The 13,469-nt window shown below is 42.0% G+C and overlaps 1 protein-coding gene across 1 annotated transcript in view; it reads left to right on the top strand.

Annotated features, from left to right (window-relative positions):
- The window catches only part of LOC144528198 (polypeptide N-acetylgalactosaminyltransferase 10-like), an 89,147-nt gene that overhangs the window by 18,187 nt on the left and 57,491 nt on the right, over positions 1–13,469 (top strand). The window contains exons 2-3 of the mRNA XM_078266676.1: positions 9,891–9,993; positions 12,271–12,409. Of these exons, the coding sequence (XP_078122802.1) occupies positions 9,891–9,993; positions 12,271–12,409 (242 nt within the window). The remainder of the gene's footprint in view (positions 1–9,890; positions 9,994–12,270; positions 12,410–13,469) is intronic.

Raw genomic sequence — 13,469 nt, 5'->3', positions numbered from 1 at the left:
ACAATCTTTGACATTGGTCCAGTATTAAGCGAGATCGCTGCAGTCGGCAGTCAGTGAAACAAGCTACAATGTAAGTTAACAGGACAATTGTCCAGCTTGTATTTACCTTCACAAAAGTGCTCATTTTGCCGCTGATAGGCTCAGATTAATATTCTAAGTGTCTGACAACATTATGGAAAGGATTTCTAAGGAGGTCGACCTTTCTGTTAAAGAGTAAGATACTTTTTTTAAGCATGAAAAACATCCACGAAATTGCGTTCGCTAAATCCACCAGACTCCATGTAAATAAACAGTCATTTTAGCATCGTAAAATACACTTCCTTCAAAGTCGACAGAAACAAAATAAAACTACGAAAAGCCGTTTTGGGTCGTCTTTCCACTTGGTTTAAATAAACACATAGTTTACCGATTTACATGTCAAAATATGCTGGGTCTATACACGCTAAAAGTATTGCTTTTCTAAATGGAGTCTGGTGGGTTTAGCACTAGCGACTTCAGAGCTGTTTCTGGTTGAACAGAAAGGTCTCAAAAAGGATTTAAAGGTCTATCTCTGTAGGGATCCTTTCCATAATGATGTCAGACACTTAGAATAACAATCTGAGCCTGTCAGCAGCAAATAAAGCACTTTTAGTGGACCAAATTGATGATGCACATTTGCCTCATAGGGTTACATTGCAGCCCGGTCTATGGCTGCCGGTTACATTGTTCACGCTTAATACTGGACCAATTTCAAAGATTGTTGTTCCTATCAGTCACTTACACACAAACACAAAGGAATAAAAAGAGTTCAGGTTGAAAAAGTGTTGATTTTCAGGACGACAAGTACATGGTCGAATGGAAGACAACACGAGGGTTAACACAAATCCATGAACAAACCTTCAAAGTGGAACTCATAATATGTATCCCCAACCTGGGGCAGATTCTTTGTGAGCAGCAAACATGAGATGAATAAACCATTAAAAGGCTACATTAATTAGTTAATTAGTGATTACTCATGCGGCTGAAATAGCCCACTTCTCTCTCTCTCTCTCTCTCTCTCTCTCTCTGCTGTACGCTGAATGTTTTGCTTGATGAAGTATGCATTTCCATTGCGGCCTGTCACTAATCGGACACAGTGCTTTGTAATTAATGATTGAATAGTTGATGGAGCTCAAACATGGACTGCGTGGTTTCTGGCGTAGCTCCTGTAAAGCCCTATTAGCGAGTTTACGCCGCACCTTGAATATTAATAGATTAGAAAAGCAGTGGTGGGAGAAGTATTCAGATCCTTTACTTAAGTTAAAGTACTAATTCCACACTGTAAAAATACTTGGTTACAAGTGAAAGCCCTGCATTAAACATACATATACATATATATATATTTTTAAGATTATTTTTTGGGGCATTTTTAGGCCTTTATTCAAATAGGACAGCTTAGACTTGAAAGGGGGGAGAGAGAGAGAGAGGGGGAATGACATGCAGCAAAGGGCTGCAGGTCGGAGTTGAACCCTTGTCCGCTGCGTTGAGGAGGAAACCTCTATATATGGGCGCCCACTCTGCCAGGTGAGCTAACCAGGCGCCCTGCATGACACATTTTACTTGACTAAAAGTACATAAGTATCATCAGGAAAATGTACTTAAAGTATTTAAAGTACTCAATGCAGAAACATCCTCACATTTTAGAAAGTGTAAAGGATCCAAACAGTTGTGTGTTTGATGGTCTGATCATCTCAGCTGGACTTGTAGCTGTTATATTGTTGGTTAGTTTCATTTAGAATAAAACATCAGATTTTATAAACTATATGTGTTTTGTGTGCAGGAATCTTAATGTGTAAAGTAACTAGTAACTAGAGCTGTCAGGTGAATGTAGCGGAGTAAAAAGTACAATATTTCTCTCTGAAATTTAGCGGAGTAGAAGTAGAAAGTGGCATGAAAAGAAAAGTACCTCAACATTTATAGTCAAGTACAGTACTTGAGTAAATGTACTTAGTTACATTCCACCACTGCAGAAAAGTGACCAGAGCAGAAGTGGCAGTGCTGTGACTGCAAGCAGTCCAAAAAAAAAGGTGCTGCCGCAAGGGACTAAACTCTGAGGCTACGTTTACATGCAAACGTGCAAACAGTTCTCCAAAATCTCCACTCTGGCCGGAGGTTTGAGAAAGAATCATTTTCAGAGGCAAATTCTCCGTTTGCATGTAAACTTCAGGGCACAAACGAAGGGAAATGTCTCAGTTTTTCAAAATAACCATGTACGTGTAAACGGAGTATGAGAGATGAAAAACACACTGTGACACGTTTGCAGATCCAGTTTCAAGGATTTATTCCTCCACATGTAAAATACTACTAGTACTGCAGTTACCAAATGTAAAGTTACTTTGTGAGGCGAATAAGTGCGTGAGTGCGGTCAACAGAAAGTGTTTGCTCCCAGCATCACCCCCTTTCTGTCGAAGCCCAAAAACCATCCATCCATCCATCTTCGTCTGCTTATCCGGTATCGGGTCGCGGGGGTAGCAGCTCCAGCAGGGGACCCCAAACTTCCCTTTCCCGGGCCACATTAACCAGCTCCGACTGGGGGATCCCGAGACGTTCCCAGGCCAGGTTGGAGATATAATCCCTCCACCTAGTCCTGGGTCTCCCCCCGAGGCCTCCTCCCAGCTGGACGTGCCTGGAACACCTCCCTAGGGAGGCGCCCAGGGGGCATCCTTACCAGATGCCCGAACCACCTCAAGTGGCTCCTTTCGACGCGAAGGAGCAGCGTCTCTACTCCAAGCTCCTCACGGATGACTGAGCTTCTCACCCTATCTCTAAGGGAGACGCCAGCTACCCTCCTGAGGAAACCCATTTCGGCCGCTTGTACCCTGGATCTTGTTCTTTCGGTCATGACCCAGCCTTCATGACCATAGGTGAGGGTAGGAACGAAAACTGACCGGTAGATTGAGAGCTTTGCCTTCTGGCTCAGCTCTCTTTTCGTCACTATGGTGCGATAAAAGCCCAAGGTGAAGAAAACAAATATACTGATATTACTTCCACCCAAACCACCTACAACATCAGTGCATAATATAATAAATCAATGAATAATATAAATGAGACCCTAAAGAAAAATATAAGAGAAGTATGCGGCTCCTACAGGCAGCATGAAGCCTCACTCCTGTGATGACGGCCATTAGGAAGGTAACAGCATAGTGCTCAGCAGGGAGGCAGAGAGAAGCAACACAAAGAGTAGAGTAATGATTACCGTCTTCGCTGTTTCTTTCTTTCCTTTTTGTACAATGAGTCACTTACAGCAGCTTTATGAGCCGGGTGTTGGAGATGTGGCTGATACTTCACAATACGCACAGCGGTGTAGGTTCACTCCTTTATTTTGAGTCCTGCCTCCTGCCTCGCCAGTTGAATTGGATCTTTTTCAAGTGCTGGAGTGGATGATAAAGGGTCAGGCAACCCTGGGGGGTTTTGTTCAGTGAGGGAGCTGCAGGTGAGGCACCCACAGTGGAGATAGAAGAAATGATGGTTAGGTTTGCTGAAAATGTTTGCTTGTATCTTTTTAAACAATAGATCGAAACCCTGATTTCTGTACGGCAGGGGTCTTCAACCTTTTTTTGGCCAAGGACCCCTTAGCTGAAAGAGAGTTGGAGTGCCCCCCCCCCCACACACACACACACACACACACACTACATACAGTATATGTTGTATGGGCTCAGCTTTAGTGATATGGTGACAAGCTCAGACATCAAGAGGGAGCTCGGAGTAGAGTCATGGCTCCTTCGCGTCAAAGGGGGCCAGTAAAGATGATTCAGGCATCTGATCAGGACGCCTCCTGAGAGCCTCCCATTACAAGTTTTCCAGGCATGTTTAACTGGCAAGAGGCCCCCGGGTGGACCCAGAACACGCTGGAGAGATAATGTATATGTCTCGTTGGGCGTGGGAACGCCTCTGGATTCTCCAAGAGCTGGAAAACCTTGCCGGTGCAAAAACGGCTCTGAAAAAACGCTCAATGGTGTTTTATGCCCCCAACGTCTCCTTCCAGGCAGCGTGTGACCGTTGACTTCAAGGCACCTAACCTTAACCCTAACCCTAACCCTAACCATTGCCTAATCGTAGTGCCTTCCAGGCAGCGCTGCCTGGAAAGAGATGTGAGGGGCTTAAAACACCGATAAACGAAAAAACTCCAGTGTTTGTTATTCTTCGACTGTAGTTTGGTTTCGGCTGTAACCTTAGGAGAACATGTCCTCTCTTTAGCTGTGCACTGGTGTGATGCAGCAAATTCAAACTGAACTGAAATAAATTCAGTTGAACTGAAAAGAGTTGAATGAAAATGGCGGGGAGGTAATGTGATGTTCCACTAGAATGCCGGTTTAATGCTGTGTCCTGTTTCATTTTCTGCATGTTAGTGTTGAGTGATTAAGACAGCTTTTCTTACAGTGAGATTCTTCTGGTTGTTTGTTCTATGCAAAGTCCTCTACATCTGCTGGCACAGTCGCTTCCTTTTTGTAGGAAAAACACACGCATGGACTCTCGCTACACATCAGGTCGGTTGTGGCTAGAAGCAGTACAGCTACAGCGTTTAGCCGAGAAAACGTGGCGATGGCAGTTGAGTTTAAGCACCAAAAACGACTAGTTAACGTTTAGGACAGTCTCGCATTGCCAGACCTTCCTCCACAAGGCTGCTGAGGAGGGTCTGGCTAGTCCACACAGCATTCCTGGATGGGAGAAAAACATGCTCTGGTTTATCAGCATTTCTTCAAACCAATCACAATCGTCTTGGGTGGTCTGCAAAATAGCCTCGGGAAGGGAACTTGTTTTGGTGCAACGTGTACATTCAAAAGTAGTTTTAGTCGTGCAACAGAAAACTCAGATTGGACAGATAGTCTAGCTAGCTGTCTGGATTTACCCTGCAGAGATCTGAGGAGCAGTTAACCTTAATCCTCACAAATCCACCGGAGTTTAGAATTACAACACAAAGGAAGAGGAAGGAAACGGGACACCTGGCCGAAAATGAGGGACATTCGGCGGATCTTCCAGCGGCACCGGAGCAATCCCCTAACTGAATCGACATCGATATAAACTATGTTCAGGAATAAGATTGTGGTTTGGATTAAAACACTATCGAGGAACGATAATGATATTATTATTAGATTAGATTTTGCGAGAACTTCCGGCCGTAGCTGTAGCCCTTCTAGCCACAACCTGTCAGCTCCTGGTGTGACACACAGGAAGTGTGATGCATTGCTGAATCCTCCTCTGTGATAATCTCTATCCTTCCTTTCAGCTCGCATAATTGGCTATGTGGCTGCTTCAGTTCAATGACCTCCTCATACAAATCATTACACCATCAATCAGAATAATTAGCCACTAATTATTCTCAAAAGGGGTGGCAGTGAACAATTGAAATGCTGATTTTCTACAATTAATTATACTAAATGGCTGCGGTGTTAAAGTTCTGTTGTTCAAATGGCTGCTCTGGCGCGTTCATTCCAGCCAGTCCGTCAGTCAAAACTGTCTGTCAAACCACTCGCTCGCTCCCTGCCGCTTAAACTCAGCTGTAGCTAAAAAGCATTTTCATGTGTTTTGCATGTAATTACGTTTTCGTTACACTTAAAGGCAGGGTTGTTAATTTAAACACACATGCACGAGTATCTGATATAGGCGGACCAGAGGGAAGCTAAAGAGATGAACAGTTTAATCTACCAGTTAGCTCCTCTGGTAGCTAAGCGTATGGGGCTCTGGATACGTCACCCTGTGTATTGTTGTGATTGGTCGTAGTGTTATCCAATTGCGTGCAGTGAGATTTTCAAATGCATGCTTGGTGCCGCCCCTCGAGTTGGGCCGTTTTCGTTACTCAATGCCAGACCCTTAATCTTTCGGATTTGGGTCTGGATTTCCAGGCTATAATTCTCCATTGCATTGTGGTACATTCTCACTTGCACTGCTGTCAAATTTATTTCATATTTGTTAAATGCTCTTTTGCACTACTCCATCTGCACAATCTGTATATAGACTCTGTACTACACTCTTTACTTACTTTACTTGGGCTATTGTATTGCGTACTGCCATACTACTTAGACATCACATTGCACAAACTGTAAAAATTCAAAAATAATCCATTCAAATGTGTTTTTGCATATTGATGAAAATGTTGGCAGGTCTCCCATAGGGCAAGGTGCGGCGGTAAAATAGTATAGACCGGTTTATGGGAATGTCAGTGTTTCCAACAATCATAAATTAAAATGTAGGCTTCTTGGAATCCGTGATTTGGAGAGACAAATGGTAGAGGATATTTTCAATAAAAATCCTCCTGAACAAGCTGTCCCCCTCACCCTGGCTGTCGGGGTGTAAAGACCATTTCAAACTAAATATAAAAAAAAAAGTGTATATATTAAATATAGTTATCAACCCGGCCTTTGAATAAATTGTATTTAGGTGGTTGCATTATGTGGGTGCAGTCTTATTCTCATTACTGAGTCCAATTGTATCTATATTTAGCTTGAATATTTGAATACATATATACTTCCATCAGGTCAAAAAGCGACGCTTGGTCAGGTGCCTTTGGCGTTTGTTATTGACGCAAAAAGTCTCCTTAAGCGTCATATCTCGGGTGGGACTCTTGGCGTCACTTTTTGACACTCTTGGGACTCGCGAGTAGCCCTTTGGCATCATATTTAAACGCGCTTGATTGGGACTCTTGGCGCCACTCTTTGACGCTCTGGGTCGAGACTATTGGTGTCACTTTTTTGATGCTCTGGGTCTGGACTATTGGCGTCCCTATTTGACGCTCTAGGGACTCGCGTCTAGTACTTTGGCGTCATATTTAGACGCTCTGGGACGGGACAATTCATTTTGAACGCTGACAGTAGGTACTGTATACAATAAGAACTTAGTATGGAATACTGACTCAGGTTTTTATTTGTGTATCCACCACAATGGCTGACTTTGAAATGCAAACTGGAAGCAGCTGCTGTCGGCACTTTTCACTCACGTAAACACACGCTCCCATTGCACACACAGTGGCTGATTGACTGTACTGTGGTATCAGCTAGCAGTCGGGTTAAAGTGTTCCATGCAGTCAGACGTGTCATTTGTAATAACAACATTTCACTAATTGCATCCTCCCATGGAGCCAATTGATTCATCATTGTGCTGTGATCCTAATATATCTCGAGTCACTGAAAGTAATTTGTGTAGTAGAGAGAATTTCATAAATGGCTGGTTTTCCATTTTAATGCCGAGTAGAGAGTAATAGCTTATGGTGATGAGGATGTGTACTGTATGTGTGTAGCAGCAGTCAAACGGAATATCATTTTCTAGGTGTGATACAAATAAAGAACAGAATTTTTTTGTAGCTTTGTGTAAACCCCCAGCTGTCAGCAGAGCACTTAGGAAGAAAATAAAACGTGTGCAGATTTTGGCTGACGGTCCGGAGGAAGATAACATCTGTTTCTCTACAGAAGTGTGTTTGTCACACAAAAAGAGCTGTATATACTGCACCAATTCATTTTTTTGAATATACATATCAATTATATATATGATTATTCTTCGACGCAGAATGTCCAGGGTTCGAGTCTGACCTGTGACCATTTTCCTGCATGTCTTCCCCCCTCTCTCTCCCCTTTCATATCTCAGCTTTCCTATTCCATAACGCAGAAATGCCCCCCCAAAAAAAAGTTTAAAAAAATTAAATTGGCACATTACTATTATGATGGCGAATTTGCACTGTAATATTTAGGGCCCGAGCGCCGACGGCGGCGAAGGCCCTATTGAAACTGAAGGAATTATTATTATTCTTTTTCCCGGCAAATTAATCGACTTTTTGAGGGGCTTAACATATTCAAACACTCACCAAATTTGGGGGTTGCATCAAGTCTGGTGAACATTTAACAAAATTGAGCCCCTGCAGTACGTTTAACGTAGACTCACGAAACTTGGTAGACATATGTATCATGTCAAGACGATCAGAAAACGTCATTGGAGCCATATCTTAAACCCAACAGGAAGTCCGCCATTTTTTTTATTGAAAGTTCCAAATTAGTGTGATTTTGGCCATTTCCAAGTTGTTAAAAGAAAAACTTTTCATCATAGGGCGTGGCCGTGGCGGAGCGGCCATTTTGTGCGTTTCGCCACCGAAACAGGAAGTGGGTGTAACTTGAGTGTACATTGTCCAATTGGCTCGAAACTTTTCAGGATTCATAAGAGTCCAACCCTGAGGACATATAAAGGCTGATATTTACTTAAAGTCATAGCGCCCCTTGTGGCAACAGGAAGCTTTAACGAACTCCTCCTAGAGATTTCATTCGATGGACTTCAAATTTTGTCTGTACCTTCTCAACACCTTAAAGATGAAAAGTTATTAAAAGAAAAACTTTACGTCAAACGGTGTGTGTGTGGCGTGGCGGCCATTTTGAGTGTTTAGCGATGGACAAAGAAATTGTTGTAACTTGAGTGTACGTTGTCGTATCTGCCCAAAGTTTTTCACGATTGACAAGGGTCCAGGCCTGAGGACATCTACAGGCCAAAATTGACTTTTGGTCATAGCGCCCCCCTGCTGGCAACAGGCAATAAGCCTTATATGACAAACATCATTCAATTTACATGAAACTTACAATGTGTGGTTTACATGTGATACTGAGCCGCCCCCTGTACTTTAACCACACCCACTTACTCAGGCCACGCCCCCTTTCATAACATTTGAACCGTTTAAGGTGTGAGGTGTCAATGAACTCAGCAGAGACTTTCTTATTCATTGGTCATGGTTTGACCCGCCCCCTATGCTTTGAACACGCCCCCTTTCACAGCTAATGAACTGTATGACGTAGAGTCTTGTGTGAGGTATCATTGAACTCAGCAGGGAGTTCCCTTTTCATTGGTGACGATTTGCGGTGTCTGAGTGCCACGCAAATGCATGGTTGCAAGGAGTGGCATCCGCCAGTAACCCCGACGCGCGTTCAGAGGCATGAGGGCCCGTCCAATGCTGCTTGCAAAAGGGCAAAAGAGAAGTCAACTGTTGTAGCCACAGTCTCTGTAATTAACTGTCTCACTTATCTCCAAAAAGGACCAACTCATTTTTTTAAACAGGTTTTTATGGATCCATGAAAATTATATTTAGTCACACAATATTTCTTCCTGTGTTTCTTTATTGTTTAATATCAAAGACAGTATATTTTCTTCCTCCTTTACAGCGGTGGAATGTAACTAAGTACATTTACTCCAGTACTGTACTTAAGTTCAAATTTGAGGTACTTGTACTTTACTCAAGCCTTTTCTCTTCATGCCACTTTCTACTTCTACTCCACTACATTTCAGAGAGAAATATTGTACTTTTTACTCCACTACATTCATCTGACAGCTTTAGTTACTACTTACTTTATGAATTAAGATTTCTGCACACAAAACACATGTAGTTTATAAAATCTGATGTATTATTATAAATGAAACTAGCCAACCATATAACGGCCTACAAGTCCAGCTGAAATGATGAGACCATTAAACACACAACTGTTTGGATCCTTTACACTTTCTGAAAATGGGAGGGTTTTTCTGCATTGAGTACTTTTACTTTTAATGCTTTAACTACATTTTCCTGATGATACTTACCTACTTTTACTACTTTGAAAATACTGCATTGAAAATACTACTTTTAAGTAGTATTTTCAATGCAGGACTTTACTTGCTACCGTGTGGTATTAGTACTTTTACTAAAGTAAAGGATCTGAATACTTATGCCACTGCTCCTTAACCACCACTTGAAATCATTCATAAATGGTGCCCACTCGCTTTTGGAATTTCCAGATAACAAGATGAAGAGCTCTTGTGTGATTTGACTACATGTTGTGGTTGATACATTTCCCATACACTGACAGTCTCAGCAGCTGAAAATACGTGATGGAAGTTTCAATGCTTTGTATTTGTTCTCCTTGCAGGGGTTGAACCAGAGGAGGAAAGTCGCTCAGGTGGGACTGGACGGTGTGCGGCGGACGGACTGGCACGACTACGAAGCAATGCGGAGAGATGCTGCTCGCTCCGGTGGGTCCCAACACACACACACACACACACACACACACACACACACACACACACACACACACACACACACACACACTTTTTTTGGACCATTTAGTACATTTTTTCCAAGTTTTTTTGGGATGTTTTTGACGTTTTTAGGTAGCAAGCAAGTTTACTGACACACACACACACACACACGTCAACAATCTATTTAAGTCCACTTGAAGGGAATAATTTACAGGGACATAAATATTATAGATGCAGTTTAATACATATACAAAATCATGGGCCATTGGCATACAGCCGGTCTTCATAACATTAAGCATATTGCTTCGTTCTTAGGGGTATAAGTAACAGCGTCTTCGCCATATATGGGGGCTGCCTATGGTAGCAGACCGAGCACAGTACTTTGCTAGCCGTTAAGCCCTTACACACACACACACACACACACACACACACACACACATACACACATATACACACACACACACAGCATCATTTTTTTTCCTTCTTTTTTTTGTAATTCCTACCCAGAGCATTTCTCTCTCTCAGAAGCAGTGTGAATCAATGCTGCGAGTGTAGTTCCGAGTTCATAATTAAACACAGTTAATCTTCTACAATAAGCATTGATTCAGCCTCAGGCCTTGAGTGGGAAACACACCTCTGTCTTTTTTATTACAAATATAACTGATTTAACTGGCTTCTTTATGGTATTAAGTGGTACTTAAGAAGCAAATGAGCTGATTTTCTGAGAGAGTACCAAGTGGTTTAAGACTCTGAAAGATCATGCAGTAGATTCCGAGGACAAAACATACAGGATGAGGACAAAACATATATATGAGCACCATGGAGAGAGGCACATTGAGAGTCTATAGAGTTGCAGATTGAGAGGAGCTATTTCGGGCTCCCCTGATTCCGTAAGTAAATGTCCCATTCATTTTCTCTATATGATAGGTGACTCACAGTTTAAGCATTTCCGCAGCTTGTATGGGCATGGACCCCTGGTTGAGTCATCAGTTGAAAAGATAAACAACTGTAAACAACTGTCTCTGATTAAAAATAAGATCAGAGGATGTTGAGTGGATCACAGACGGGTGTCTGTCAAAGTTTAATCAGGATACTGTTTTGAAACCATTTAAAATATGTTTTTAAATGCAATAACAATTGAATAAAACACCCAAAATTCAATGAAAGTAATCATTAATTTTACCTGCGAACAACGTTGTGGTTTCAGTCAACGTACATCCACGCATCCATGTTATTTTTGGGCAATTTGGTTAAAGGAAACCCATATTTCTTTCTTTTTTGGGGGGATTTTCTTTGTGGCATTTTAGGCCTTTATTTGGAGGGGTTTATAACACAAGGGGTAGGTAGAGCCTTTGTTTCCTTTGTGCAATGCGTTGAGGGACAACGTTGCCCATTACAGGACACTCAAAAGTTAACAGACACACGTCATACCCCGAACCTGCTGAGAAATATGTTGGATGAATTTGGGACACAGCTTATGTAACAAGTTTATTATGGAGAGGAAAGCACACATTTATTTCTGAAGTGAGCCATTAATGTGAGGAGTTATTTTCCACAGTTTATTATCTTCAGGACCGCAGACACATTGCCTAATGAAAACGAGGCAGCTCGCTATAATTTGATGCTCTTCTCTGACTGTAGATCAGCCTCAATGCATGCGTCCTTGTGTGTGTGTGTGTGTGTGTGTGTGGAGTGCATTGATGAGTGGCTAATGAAACATGCGGCACTCCTGAAACACGCTCAGGTATCACAATGTTAGCGTGTGGAAAAGGGTTGTTGGAGAGTGTGTACATGTCTTACGGCTAAGCGGAGTGCAGTACAGTAAATGTCCAGAATGTATATAGAGTAGGTAGAGCTGTAACAATTCCAAATGTTGCGGTACAACTCATTGTCTCAGAAATAATTGGGATTAATTGTCCCTTTCAGTCAAATTCAAAAAGTATTTATTAATATATTTGATGCGTTTAACTTTACAACTGAGCCATCGTTAAGGTTATCAATTTCAGCCGTGCATTTCCTACTATGACAAGTCAAAATGTCTGCTGTGAAAAAGGTCCATTGTTACGGTTATATTTAATGTGTTTTTTTTTTTATTAATGCCTCTAATGCTGACGTTTAAAATAAAGCACTAATTTACCTTGATCTTCTGTAGCCTAGCTGCATCTCACGCACTAAAGCTTTAAAAAACATTGTCTGTGCCTGAGGGAGAGTTAGGTTTCTTCACTGACCTGTAGGTGTGTGTGTGTCTGTGTGTGTGTGTGTGTGTTGCAGGTAACGGTGAACAGGGGAAAGCGTTTCCTCTGACAGAAACTGACCGGATGGACCAGGCCTACAGGGAGAACGGCTTCAACATTTACATCAGTGACCAGATCTCCCTCAACCGCTCCCTCCCAGACATCCGCCATGCCAAGTGAGTCCTGTGTGTGTGTGTGTGTGTGTGTGTGTGTGTGTGTGTGCGCGTGCGCGCCTCCCAGTGAATGTACAAAAGCACTCCTTAATGCTGAAATGATCGCAATCATGGCTATAGCCCTATTCACACTGGACTACTATAACCCGGGGACCTCTAATTTGCATTAATTGCGGATGTCGTATGTGATCTTAATCCCGTGTGAATCGGCCATGTCCCTAATTTGTCCAGCAAAATTTCCACTGCAAATGACGTGCCATGTCGTCAAACGTGGAGCTTGTGTGATAATATAAGTCCCGTACAAATCCGCATCGCTGTTGAATAGAACTTACAGTGTTTTCCCTAGCTTTGTGGAAGACTTAGGTGCGCGTATTTGGCAGGGGGTTTAGGGGTCATCCTTCAAGAAAATGTGCGTTTTTCAATTTAAAAAAAAAAAGCAATTTCCCCATTCATTTTGTCGCTCTTTGTGGGATTTTGTTTTCTTTGGGGTTGTTTAGGGTCTCTGTGGTCATTTGGAGTCTTTGTAGTCGGTTAGTGTCCCTTTGTGGGAGTTCTTTCTCACATCGTTTTGGACCTTTTATTATCACCGTGTCTTTGTCTAAAACGTTGTAAAAGCTTGAGCAGATTATGAATAAATAGCACTCAGAAAGCTTAAAGACAAAATTTGCTAAAGAAGTCCACTGGGGAGAAACTGCAGTTGTTGTTGTTATTATTATTATTATTATTATTATTAGATATAAAAAAAATTAATTTAGACCTAAACCTTATAATGGCTTATAATTAAACCTGTTCTGGTGTGATATATTGTTTATTGAAGTCCCTGACATCCAACTGTGTATTCATCTCAGCAGGTCTTGAAGTAGTATTGGTCATAAATTACAGCTGGGGAAGTGAAAAAAAATGTAAAATATGTTTTGAAAGTCAGACTCCCATGAACTTTGTTCTCCCTTTCAATCCCAGAATGGCACTGCGGAAGGCCTTTAATCACATTGCTTCTTTTATCCTGACAAGGGCTATCCTCTGACTCTTAACCCTTACTTTTCTTTCATGTGGAAAGCTGCTT

The sequence above is a fragment of the Sander vitreus genome, chromosome 13 (genome assembly GCF_031162955.1).
Source record: "Sander vitreus isolate 19-12246 chromosome 13, sanVit1, whole genome shotgun sequence".
Lineage (NCBI taxonomy): Eukaryota > Metazoa > Chordata > Actinopteri > Perciformes > Percidae > Sander > Sander vitreus.
The sequence above is the reverse complement of the archived record's forward strand: the minus strand, read 5'-3'. Positions and strand labels throughout refer to the sequence as shown.